The sequence below is a fragment of the Festucalex cinctus genome, chromosome 13, assembly GCF_051991245.1.
Source record: "Festucalex cinctus isolate MCC-2025b chromosome 13, RoL_Fcin_1.0, whole genome shotgun sequence".
Lineage (NCBI taxonomy): Eukaryota > Metazoa > Chordata > Actinopteri > Syngnathiformes > Syngnathidae > Festucalex > Festucalex cinctus.
The window spans coordinates 22,364,677-22,377,053 of NC_135423.1; the positions used below are offsets into that span (position 1 = coordinate 22,364,677).

General features: G+C 38.9%; 1 protein-coding gene across 2 annotated transcripts in view; it reads left to right on the forward strand.

The window, feature by feature from the left end:
- The window catches only part of LOC144033188 (calsyntenin-2-like), a 239,778-nt gene that overhangs the window by 79,890 nt on the left and 147,511 nt on the right, over nt 1–12,377 (forward strand). The window contains exon 1 of one of the 2 annotated variants that reach the window (XM_077541106.1): nt 5,623–5,915. The exons of the other annotated variant lie outside the window; for it this stretch is intronic. Coding sequence (XP_077397232.1) covers nt 5,870–5,915 — 46 coding nt within the window. The 5' untranslated portion in view covers nt 5,623–5,869. Of the gene's footprint in view, nt 1–5,622; nt 5,916–12,377 lie in introns of those variants that run through there. 2 annotated transcript variants of the gene reach the window in all.

A 12,377-nucleotide genomic window follows, 5' to 3' on the forward strand; every position in this document is an offset into this window, starting at 1 on the left:
GTACACTTTCAGTCATTAGGTGATAACGGGTGACAATGTTTACTTCCACCCTAATCTTCGTTGGCTGCTGCTTTTTAATAGACTGTCGGAAAACAAATAATTGTTTAGACAGAGACTAATCTCTCTCTAAATTCAATCTCCACGCCACCCAAATCCTACTGAAACACACTAATGACATTTTATAGCAGTTAATGGAAGATAATGGTAGCATCTGTGCTTTTTTTCCTTTTTTTTTTTTGTGTCTGTGTATGCCCTTATGACAGTTTATTGAATCTGAACAGTATGTTTATGTGCCTTTTGTTTTTTGACTTTGACTGAACATGTTTTCATTAAATTTACCCCTTGCACATGCATTATTGAAATGACTTTTTAACTGATGACAAACAGTTAGACTGAGTTGAAAATTTAGATGACAGAATGTGTTTTTAAAGAAGTCAGTGTCTCAAAGGAGGGCTTGGCTTCCAAGCAAGGTCTCAAATTTCAATGTAGTTGCTGTCAACATGTATGACCTCGGCTTTTTTAAAGGAGTCCGAATTTCAAAGATTTTGGCTTTCAAACGCTCCTAAATGTTAACAGTGGTTGCAAAACTGATTTAAAAAAATCATCTGTCAACATGTATGACCTTGGGTTTTAAAGGAGTCAGAATTTCAAAGGCGGGTTTGGCTTTCAGGAAGGGTCCCGAATGTTAACAGTAGTTACAAAACTGATTTTAAAAATTCAGCTGACAGAATGTGTGACCTCAGGGTTTCAAAGGAGGGTTTGACTTCCACTGGTGTATCACACCTCTTGCACAAAGTCAGTTGGGATAGGCTCCAGATAATCATAATCATCATGCGGAGTTTTAGAAAATGGATGGATGGCTAGAAGTTGACATCAAAATAAATGAGACGTGTGTGTGAGGTCTGAACTGTCTCTGTATACTTGCACCATGTCAAATAGGCACTTTTCTACTTTCCCATTCACACAATGATAATGGTGTACGCTCCCACTGATGGAAGGTAAACACTCAGTAAAAGAGTGATGACACAGTATCAGAGGTGACGAGCTTTGGACAGTCGAATTGAGCAACTCATTTTGGAAGGAAAAAGGCGAACTTTCTCAGCCTGTCTTGCAATGTCTACCAAAAGAGGCACCATTTTTTCAGATTTACTCATAGCATGAGGGTGATGGGCCACAGATTATTATTTCAAAATCATTTGGTTGTATTTATCTTTCAAGCAGTACATGTTTCATGCATTAGCTCCAGTGCTATCGGTTATAGCCCAGTATACCATTACAATGTTTTGTTTTTAAGTTTAAACAAACTCATTTAAGTTTAAAAGCTGCTCATATGATTCAACTTCTCCTCAAAACATTCCTGGGTGAAGACAAATTTAGTTTTATTTTCTAGGCAAATGAGTAAAAGGTACGCTAAGCTGCACAATGAATTTGCGATTGAGCCAGATGCTGACGCCAGTTCATCTGTTCTTCTACAGCAGTGGTGTCAAACATAAGGCCCACGGGCCGGATTAGGCCCGCAAAGGGGTTTAATCCGGCCCGCGAGATGATTTTGTCAAGTAAAGAATAAAAAAATAAAATAAAATTGTAATGCCAGACTAATAAATCAGCCGGCCACAATCCAAACATAAATTCGTAATTTCACAAGCATTCCTCAGATGAGCAATGCACCTTGTACAAGGAATCATCCTAGATGTCATTATTTTACACACAACCCAAAGTTCCGGTTTGTTTAAATTTTTCTCAAAAAAAAAAAAAAAAAAAAAAAAAAAATCATAGACCGACAAACGTGTAAATACGAAACAAATTCAATTATCGGTACTGGTAACACAAATACAAATGACAAGAATTAACGTCCTTACAACTTCATTAACTGTGCCATACATTGCATTCTGTGAACAATATATATGCAAAACAGGTAGATTTAACACATCCGGAACTCATAAAGGCAAAGTGTTGCCATGTTCTATTGGCATTCGTGTTACTTTTTTGTAACAATAGATTACAGCTGAGCGCCGTAATTTAGGACTGGTCCACAAATAACGAAAATCTGCGTAGAAATGACGGCAATTGTTTTTATACCATTATTTTACTAATTCGGCCCACTTGGTCATATATTTTCCTCCATGTGGTCCCTGAGCTAATATGAGTTTGACACCCCTGTACAGTATGTTCAAGTTCATCCCATCCTGATTGCAACTGTCCCCATCGCTAATGGGATCAATTCAGCCACAGGCCATATGCACAATGCAAAAATATCACTTTGGGCCCCCACATTATTTCAATGATGCAAATTTTAATTATTTTCAAGGGCCCATGTCATTCATGGTCCCTCAGAATCTCACACCTTATTGCACCGCTGTATCTAGAACATTATTAGTGGCATTAATGAGCTATTTGATACCCAAAGGGTAGCACTCCACACATCACAACAAACATCACATGTGACTTGTGTGCATGTGTTAGTGTGCGCAGCATAGGTAATGCTCATCTGACTCTTTTGCTGAGTCCACAGCTTCATCATCATTAGGCTGCTGCAGTGATAAGACAAAGTGATCGAGGCCGAGAGGGATGTGGGGGTTGGCGTGGGTGCAAAGAAAAACGTGATGTGGTTCTGCAGCTGAGACATCAAGGGGATTATCTACACTACTCCCACCTACCTAATGGACTGTCTCACCAGGTCTGATGAAAGACACAGCTATTTTTTTAATTAACATTTGACAACATGATCCGGGAAAAATGTGAAGAGAGAGAGTTAAAGTTGAGTCAGTATCAAGATTGATTTGCAAAACTTGAATTTGCATTCATTTCCACCTACATGTTTCCCCTTAAGGTCCCTGTCCCAATTCTATCCCTATTTTCTTCACGCCTCCACCAAACTACCTAAACATGTAAACAATGTGAGAATGTGAGAGAGTTTTTTATACAACCTGTTCGAGAGAGAGAGAGAGAGAGAGAGAGAGCGAGAGAGAGAGAGAAAATGTGAGAGTATTTTATACAACCTGTTCGAGAAAGAGAGAGAGAGAGAGAGCGAGAGAGAGAGAGAGAGAGAGAGAGAGAGAGAGAGAGAGAGAGAGAGAGAGAGAGAGAGGGCGAGCACAAACGCAGATTAGCATGTTTATCAAGGTTACTTTAGCATTGATTCTTATCTTGTGACATTTGGAACCTCCATCTTCTCATCTTTGGCAATGACTTCTCTGTCCCCGCTTGCCCTCAACAGCACTTGAACTTTTTTCATGCAAGTGGGAACAGGCAGTTATGGAGATAGTTCAGACATGCTCAATGGCTGTGCTGCTTGACAATCATTGGGTTTTAATTGATTAATTTCATACTAATTGTCTGATAGACTGCAGCACAATGAAACTTTGAAGACTGGAAAGCCACCGTTGAAGTAGTAAAGCACCAGAAATGTATTCACTAGCCATGTGGCCAAGGTTATGACTTAGTTGTTTCTACTCTTCACAAGTGTTATTTAACTGGGTTTCATTTATATGAAATTGATGAGAAACTTAATGATGTGCCTTTGTGGATTATGAGGAGGAGACGTAGGACTAAGTTGTTGAGAGAGAGTGATTATGTAAAACTAATGGTTTTCCATAGGGGTGTAAATAATTGACTCCAATATTATGTGGCCACTAATACATTTTTCAATTTTCAACTAATCATGCTCCAATAATTGCATTTGCTGGAAAATATATTTACTAACAATGAACTGGGCATTGCTAATTTTTTAAATTAAGTCTCATTTTACCATTTGTCTTCTTTGTGAACTGAAGGCATTCATATCAATCAAAACAATCTAATTGGACCTTTAGATTATGCAGCCTTGAAATCAGTTTCAAGGCAAAATTAAAGGCAAAGGCAATAATCTACAATAGAGTTTAATACACAAGAAGCACTAGGGCAAAGCAAGTCCAAGCAGTCCTTTCTTACACGAACCGGGACCAAAATGAATATAATATACCAATTAAGGAAATGTTACATTTAAACATTACAATGCTTCATTATACACACAACGGAGATTATCACTGCCCTTGACAAGTATCCTTGTCAATTAAGTTTTGTACATCTTTGTGTTACCTTGATGACTACACAGTATATATACTGGGATGAATATCTTGCCAGAAAATGTTTCAAAAGGAGTCGGATCAAGCGTTTGAGAATACTGTACTGCTGAATAGGTTACAAGGTGAAAGAATACTGAAAAGTTAGTTAAGAACTTGAGGTCATGTTGGTCAAGTTTTAGTGTGTGCTTTTTGTGGCTCTACTCATAACTGCTACCATGTAATGCCAGAAATTGTGTTTCCTACAGGTGCCAATTATCAGACACTAACAAATGGGGTTGCCATCGGACCAGCCAATTTTCAGTTCGGTCTCACTCCACCGTTGATGAATATTAGTAGCCCCTTGCCCTCATGGACGTATGAAATAGTAATTGCTGGATGTTGGCCACCATCCTCCCCACACTTCACCTCTTTAGGATTCGGCACATGTTTTCCATTAGATGCCAGCCGCCCCCCACTTCTGTCCCGTGATGCACATTTTTAAGTAACTGTAAAATGATGACTCTTACCCAGGTAGCTGCCAAGTTATTGAGGAAGAAGTAGGGTGACTTGCTTAAAGACACTTTTAAAAAGAAAAGAATAGCCACTATATAGGCGGTTCACAAAAAAGTATGCGTATGTATAATGTCAGACTTGATATGCGCACTTGCACTACAGAGACACTATTATACAGTATGTATGAAAGCAAATCCTATATCCTCCAGCTAACATTATTCCTGCTTGTTTTTTAGAAAAGCATTTATTCTTCCCCCTCCCCCTGAGTTGTTAGGCATTGTGATCTACGGATTCAACCTTAAACAGTCAAGTAAAGATGGATGCTGCTGCTTATTCTGCAGGCTGTCTGATAAATAAAGATCTAATCTCCTGGCGATCATTAAAAAGATCACTCTGAGAGCAATGAGGGATATCTAGAGGGAAAAGAGCAGTGGTTGCTGTGTAGCAAGCAGGAAGCATGCTGCAAAAGAAACTTCTTGCTGGTCAGGTTCAGTCAGAATGTGTTTTTGTGTGTACTTGAATGTGTGCACTGCTGGAGATTTTGATCAAACCCTATGACAAAACCCTTTGGCAAGAGGTCAGACTAAAGAGAACAATTCAGACACCAAATCCTGTTCTTTCTATCTATCTATCTATCTATCTATCTATCTATCTATCTATCTATCTATCTATCTATCTATCTATCTATCTATCTATCTATCTATCTATCTATCTCAGCTCAGCTCAGGCCCACGCCCCTCCTGAGCTGAGCAAACTAGCTTGAGCTTGCAACATCCCTCTTGAGACTTGGCTTGGAGGCCAACGTCCCTCCCGGAGTTGAGCTAACTAGCTTGGGCCTGCAACATCCCTCTTGAGGCTGGGCTTGGAGGCCCACATCTCTCCTGGAGCTAAGCTAATTAGCTTGAGCCTGCAACATCCCCCTGGAGACTGGGCTCGGAGGCCCATGCCCCTCCTTGAGCTGAGCTAACTAGCCTGAGCCTGCAACATCCCCCTGGAGACTGGGCCCGGAGGCCCACGCCCCTCCTTGAGCTGAGCTAGCTGGCTTGAGCCTGCAACATCCCCCTGGAGACTGGGCTTGGAGGCCCACGCCCCTCCTGGAGCTGAGCTGATCAGCTTGGGCTTGCAACATCCCCCTGGAGACTGGGCCCGGAGGCCCACGCCCCTCCTTGAGCTGAGCTAGCTGGCTTGAGCCCGCAACATCCCCCTGGAGGCTGGGCTTGGAGGCCCACATCTCTCCTGGAGCTAAGCTAACTAGCCTGAGCCTGCAATATTTCTTTGCAGTGAAGGGCAATGGCGTTTTTTATTATTTTAATATGTTTGTTGGCAACTTGGGACATGAGACTCAACAATATTCCCTGGGTGAGTACCCATCACAATGTGTTGTGTTTTCGGGACAATTATTATGGTGGCACTGACTCTAATGTTGCTTATGAGCAACCTCAGATTCATTTGGTCTGGGTCTTAAACTGCTGGACTGAGGTACCCAAGGAATTACTTAAACTCCAAAATGCTCTCGCTTTATATGACCTCACGCTTTCGCTTTGTGAAAAGAATTGCTCTACTTCAACATACAAAAACTTTGTGTCAAAATGTAATGTGAAACAAAGATTGATGATTGTTCTACTTTTACTACTATCTGGAAATGTGCAACCAAACCCTGGACCTGATCTGCAATGTATCCAGACTCCTTCTGATTTTAATTCAGTGTCTGGCCTTAAAATTGTTCATCTTAACGTGCGTAGTTTACTACCTAAAATGGATACAGTCAAAATCTGGATTAGATCAACAGATGCAGACATTGCGATCATCTCTGAAACGTGGCTGACAAGACGCATCACAGATGATGACATCAACATAAATGACTACAATGTCTATCGTACTGACAGGCCTAAAAAAGGTGGTGGTGTAGCCATCTATGTTAAATCAAGATTTGATGTTTTAGTTGTCTTGTCTAAGTCAATTCCTAAGCAGATGGAGTTTCTGGCCTTGAATTTGGTAATAGCCAAATCCCTTTCTATAACTGTTGTTGGTTGTTATAGACCTCCATCTGCCACCAAGGAGACATTATCATCTTTAAAATATCTTTTATCTAAATTAAACTACAATGAGCTTTTAATGGCAGGAGACATGAATTGGGATTGGTTAAACACTTCTTCTGAAGAATTTAAATCTTTCTGTGACTCTGTTAATATAAGCCAGTTGATCAATCATCCAACTCGGCCAAACATTAAAAGTCCTGAGAAGTCTACCTTGATTGATTTAATTCTTACAAACGCTCCACATAAATTTTCATCTGTGGGTGTTTTTTGTAATGACCTGAGTGATCATTGTGTTGTTGCAGCGTGCAGGGATACAAAAATCCCCAAATCTAAACCACGTATTATTTTTAAGCGGAACTTAAAGAATTTTAATGAACAAGCCTATCATCATGATTTGTCCTTTGTTAATTGGGAACATATAAATCTGTTGCCAGATGTCGAGTTAGCTTGGACATTTTTTAAAGAAAATTTTGAAAAAATTGTAAATAAACATGCCCCCATAAGGAAATTCAGAGTAAAGGGGCGAGAAAACCCCTGGTTCTCTCCAGAGTTGTCTGATGTCATTCATCAGCGTAATGTGGCATGGGCCAAAGCCAGGAAAAGTAATTCTGTTCGTGATTGGTCTATTTTTAAACAACTGAGAAATAAATGTACTTCTTTTATTAAAAAGGCTAAGTCTGAATACTACTTAGCTGTTACCTCTGAGAGCCTCAATAATCCACAAAAATTTTGGAAAGTGATCAAGGGTTTTTCTGTGAACAAAGGCCCTCAAGTTCTTCCTACTTTTGTTTTGAAGGATTCAATTCCAGTTTATGACATCTTGAACTGCTTTAATAAGCATTTTGTGTCATCTGGTTCTTTGTTTGACTCCACAGGAGCTGCCTCTTTGCCTCACTGCACAAATTCTCAAATGTTTTCTGGAGAACATTTTAGATTTGTACCTTTTACTGTACAGCAAGTTCATAAGGCTCTCAAAATTCTGAATCACCGAAAACCTCCAGGACCAGATTTGATAGAGCCTTACTTTTTGAAAATGGCTGCTGATTTTATTGCAATGCCTCTTACAGTACTTTTTAATCGATCAATTGAAAACAAAGTAATCCCTGCAGTATGGAAGTCAGCTTTTGTGGTTCCTCTCTTAAAAGGAGGTGACCCAGCTGTTTTAACAAACTACAGACCAATATCAAACTTGTGTGTCTTATCCAAAATTTTTGAATCTCTTGTGTGTGATCAACTTAAAGAGTTTCTCTACTCAAATGAACTGCTCTCAAATTTGCAATCAGGCTTTAGGAAAAAGCACAGCACAATGACTGCTGCTACAAAAGTGGTTAATGATATACTTGTTGCTCTTGATAAAAAGCAATACTGTGCTGCACTTTTTATTGATCTGTCAAAGGCATTTGACACTGTGGACCACACAGTTTTAAAGCAAAGGCTCATCAGTCTTGGTCTGTCAGATGATGTAGTCTCGTGGTTCACAAATTATTTGAGTGACAGGACCCAATGTATTAAACATGATGGTTTATGTTCTGAATTCTTGAGTGTTCACAAAGGGGTGCCGCAGGGCTCTGTGCTCGGACCCCTCCTGTTCATTATGTACATTAATGATCTGGGACAAAGCGTGTTGGACGCCAATATGCATTTTTATGCTGATGACACAATAATTTACTCCTTTGGCTCATGCTCAGCTGCTGCTGTTGCTTCGTTGCAGAAAGCTTTTAATGTTGTGCAGCACACACTTCTGCAACTAAAACTAGTCCTTAATGCGGACAAAACTAAACTGATGTTGTTTTCAAATTCCAGGAAAAGCCCACAATTTCCCCCCAAAGTGTCCACTCTGGAGGGAAATGAAATAGAGGTGGTTCATACATATAAGTATCTTGGTATTTTGCTTGACGACACTTTGACTTTTAAACCCCATGTTGAGAACCTCGTGAAGAAACTCAAACTAAAACTGGGTTTCTTATTTCGGAATAAATGTTGTTTTTCTTTTGAGGTCAAAAAGCGTCTTGTCACTGCAACTTTTTTATCTGTTTTAGATTATGGGGATGTGTTGTATATGAATGCTTCAGCTCAGTGTTTGAGTAAGATTGACTCTGTATATCATGCTGCTTTGAGGTTTGTTACAAATTGTAGAGCCTTGACCCATCACTGTGAACTGTACTCTCGAGTGGGATGGCCTCCTTTGTCCACCAGGAGGTTGACTCACTGGTACATTTTTATTTACAAGGCTATGCTTGGACTGCTGCCCTCTTATATTTGTAATTTAATCACATTGAAAAGTGTTGATTCTTATGCTTTGCGTTCCAATGACCTTTTGTTGCTCTCTGTTCCATTTGCCCGCACTGAGCTGGGGAAAAAGGCTTTTGTTTTCTCTGCCCCTTCTGCATGGAACATGTTGCAAAAGGACTGGAAACTAACGGAACTTGTTTCATTGAACGATTTTAGATCCAGATTAAGAGCACTTGAGACGGCCTCATTGATTTGTAACTGTTTTATATAATTTTTATGTGATTGTAAGTGAAACTTTTATTTGTAACTGTAATGAAAACTGTTTTGCTGCCTCTTGGCCAGGACTCCCTTGAAAAAGAGGTTCTTAATCTCAACGGGACTATCCTGGTTAAATAAAGGTTAAATAAAAAAAAAAAAAAAATCTATCTATCTATCTATCTATCTATCTATCTATCTATCTACCTCTTTATCTCTAACTGCTGCTCAGTAAAATAATCTAAGTCTGTAATTTAATTAAAATAAATACATACCACTAAAAAATCTGACTATACCAAATGTCAACATGAGATTGAAAGTCATAGATTGATTATTGTTTGCTTGTTTTCCATATTTTTTTAAAACAGTTAAACCTTTTGAATGTGCTTCCACCATGCTCCTGATTCACTAGTCATACCCATCTCCCATTTCTTTTTCTTTCGTCGAAGAGATTAGTGTCTCCTCTATGAAGTACATCTTGACCTTAACCCTCCCTCATTTTCTCCCACACCACCTCTACCACTCCCCTCATCACCATTTGATGTAAATGCAAATGATTCATTATCCGCCCAGGACACTGTATCAGCAGTCTATGACTGGAAAGGGGGTGAGGGGGGTGTGGGGGCATTTTATGGAGTGGTTCTCCTTTATGACAAGTCAAGTATTTCACACTGAGCCTTTTAGACTTTACTTGAACATCATATAGTGCAATGTGGTGCAAGTCGCACTGATCTACATCAGTTTCAGCTTATATAACATAACAGCAGCAACTGACATTTTACAAACAATGAAATAATTGTTCGTCTCATCAGTCATCTGCATCTCAGTGTCGCTTTGCTTCACCTGACTTTTTTTTTTTTCTTTCCTCGTAAACTTTGTGGACAGCCAGCATTCAGTCTGTTATCAGTCAAATCAGCCGAGCGCTGCCACTTCTGGGCCACACTTGGACACAAATTGGCTGACACTGTGGAATCGCTATCGAGGAACTGACGAGGAGAGATATAAAACATGATGAACAGGCCCACAGGACAGAGAGAGTGACCAAGATAAATGACCAATCATCCAATAATAATAATAATAATAATAATAATAATAATAATAATAATAATAATAATAATAATAATAATAATAATAATAATGTATTCCCCCCCTTTAAACCGACCTGGAGATAATATACTATTTGATCTGTCCATCATAATATCTGGTGTATTCTTTCTTTGTTTTGTACAGCATCATTTCCTCAACACCATGTTGAACTATGAGGTTTTTAGTACTTGAATATATTGGCAAAGTTATTGTAGATGTATTCAACAATCCAAGCACTGTATTTGTACATAAAAGATAATGGATGGCATCTGTTTTTGTTTTTTTTGGTCTTGAAGTACATTCATGCAGTTATTGATCAGCCGAGATGCTTACGAAGTGAATTGTTTGAGGTGGAATTATCCTGACAGTTCCGGATGTTGTCAGGATTAAGATGGAGAATAATGAAGACACTTCAGGACACAACGTTCTGTGATTAGCCCGGTTTTATTTTCGTAACAAGCTTGAGTCTGAGGTAAATATAAAAATAGTGCACGGCACGCTCCCAAATCTTTTCTGCTTCCCATTTTAATATTAGGGTTGGGTAATTTAAGGAATGAGAATTTCATGTTACTTCTTGCAAAAGTGTCCGTTAAGAGCCCAGAACATTTAAGCATGAATCTTTTCTCTGTAACTTCCAGACCCCAGGAAACAAAGATTCATCTGTATATTTATCACTTTGGTAATCTTGTTAGATAAGTGACTCCGTTTCCTATGTTTCTCAGACTTCTTACCACCTGAATAACTCTGCAAAGCTTAAATCACTCATTGGAATCACATATCTGGTTGCCCTCTGGGGCAAGCTGAGACTACTAATGAATCATTGATCAACTCTTAATTGAAATCTTAGTAAAAAAAAAAAAAAGAGAAAAAAAAAACCCTACTAAAATGTCAAATCTATATAAATTGCAATACACCGTTCTTAACTGTATATTTGCTTCCTTCATGTCCTCTAAGGTATAAATATAAGGTGTCCTATTTGACTATGTGGTCTGCTAGCTGGCACAAAGGAGCGCGAACAAATGTCACTGAATATCAAGTACCTATACAGCCGAACAGCAAGTGGGGCACATAACATATGCAAACTAACCTGCACTTCTCATCATGTTATATCACTGAAAGTGAAACTCATTTGTAAGTTTGAGAGTGTTTATAGAAGGCTCAAAATGCAGATGAGACGTGAAGATATTGCATTTAATGCAAGACTGATTCCACGGCAACATATCTGTTGATAAACTGCTCTCAACGGTTCAGAACTTCTAAAGTTGTTTCAGCCTAGTCAGGGTCCAACAGTTCCTTTCCAACAAATTGGTAATTATTCTGCATTATCATACTTATCTTACAAGAAAGTTGCCTTTACACATCACTGGCTGTATGTCTCACGGAGACTTGGGAGTAAACTGAGCAATGATTAGACTACCTAAACCACCCACCGTTCACACACATTGTTTCATTTGACTAGTGATGAAGATTTCCCGTCTCCGTGGGGGTTTGTATAATGCAAGGTGTATACACGGTTCACAGTGCCTGCAGAATATAAAGTGAAGGGCAAATACAATTCTGCCAGCAAATGAACTCTATGCATGTAATGCCTTTAAGTGTATGGGATGAAATATAGGCGGGGAGAAGTGGTGGAGGGGTAGATCTTTCCACTTTAATGCATCTCATTAATAAGATACAAGAGGCTTTGTAATATTGAACTGGGAATGGGTGTAAGAAAGGAGCTGGGGAGGAGAAAGAGACGTGCGGAAGGCATTAGTAGGTAATCAGGCTTTAATTACACTTTTTTTTTTTTTATTCACATTGAAGGGTGTCCACATGCACTATAATGGAATGGCATCCATGGCTATGCATGGGCACACAATAACATTTAATATTAATACATGTAGATAAAGTTAATATGTGCAAACATACATTATGCACTTCCGATGTACTTTTTTTAAACTGGATCTACAGCTGTAGGAAATGAAAATAAATAAAAATAAATAAATAAATAAATACATAAATAAGTTAGGTTACACAGAGATGTCATGACTGTGAAACACTCCAATTAATTTTTTTTTATACCGTGAAAACACGTGACATGGTATCAAGACTCGAGATATGTCACAATGACATGAGTAATGAGGAAATTTATTGACATTGTCCTTTCTTTTTATACTGTACTCGTGACAATTTTCCCTTTTGATTAGACTTAGACTTGACTTTATTG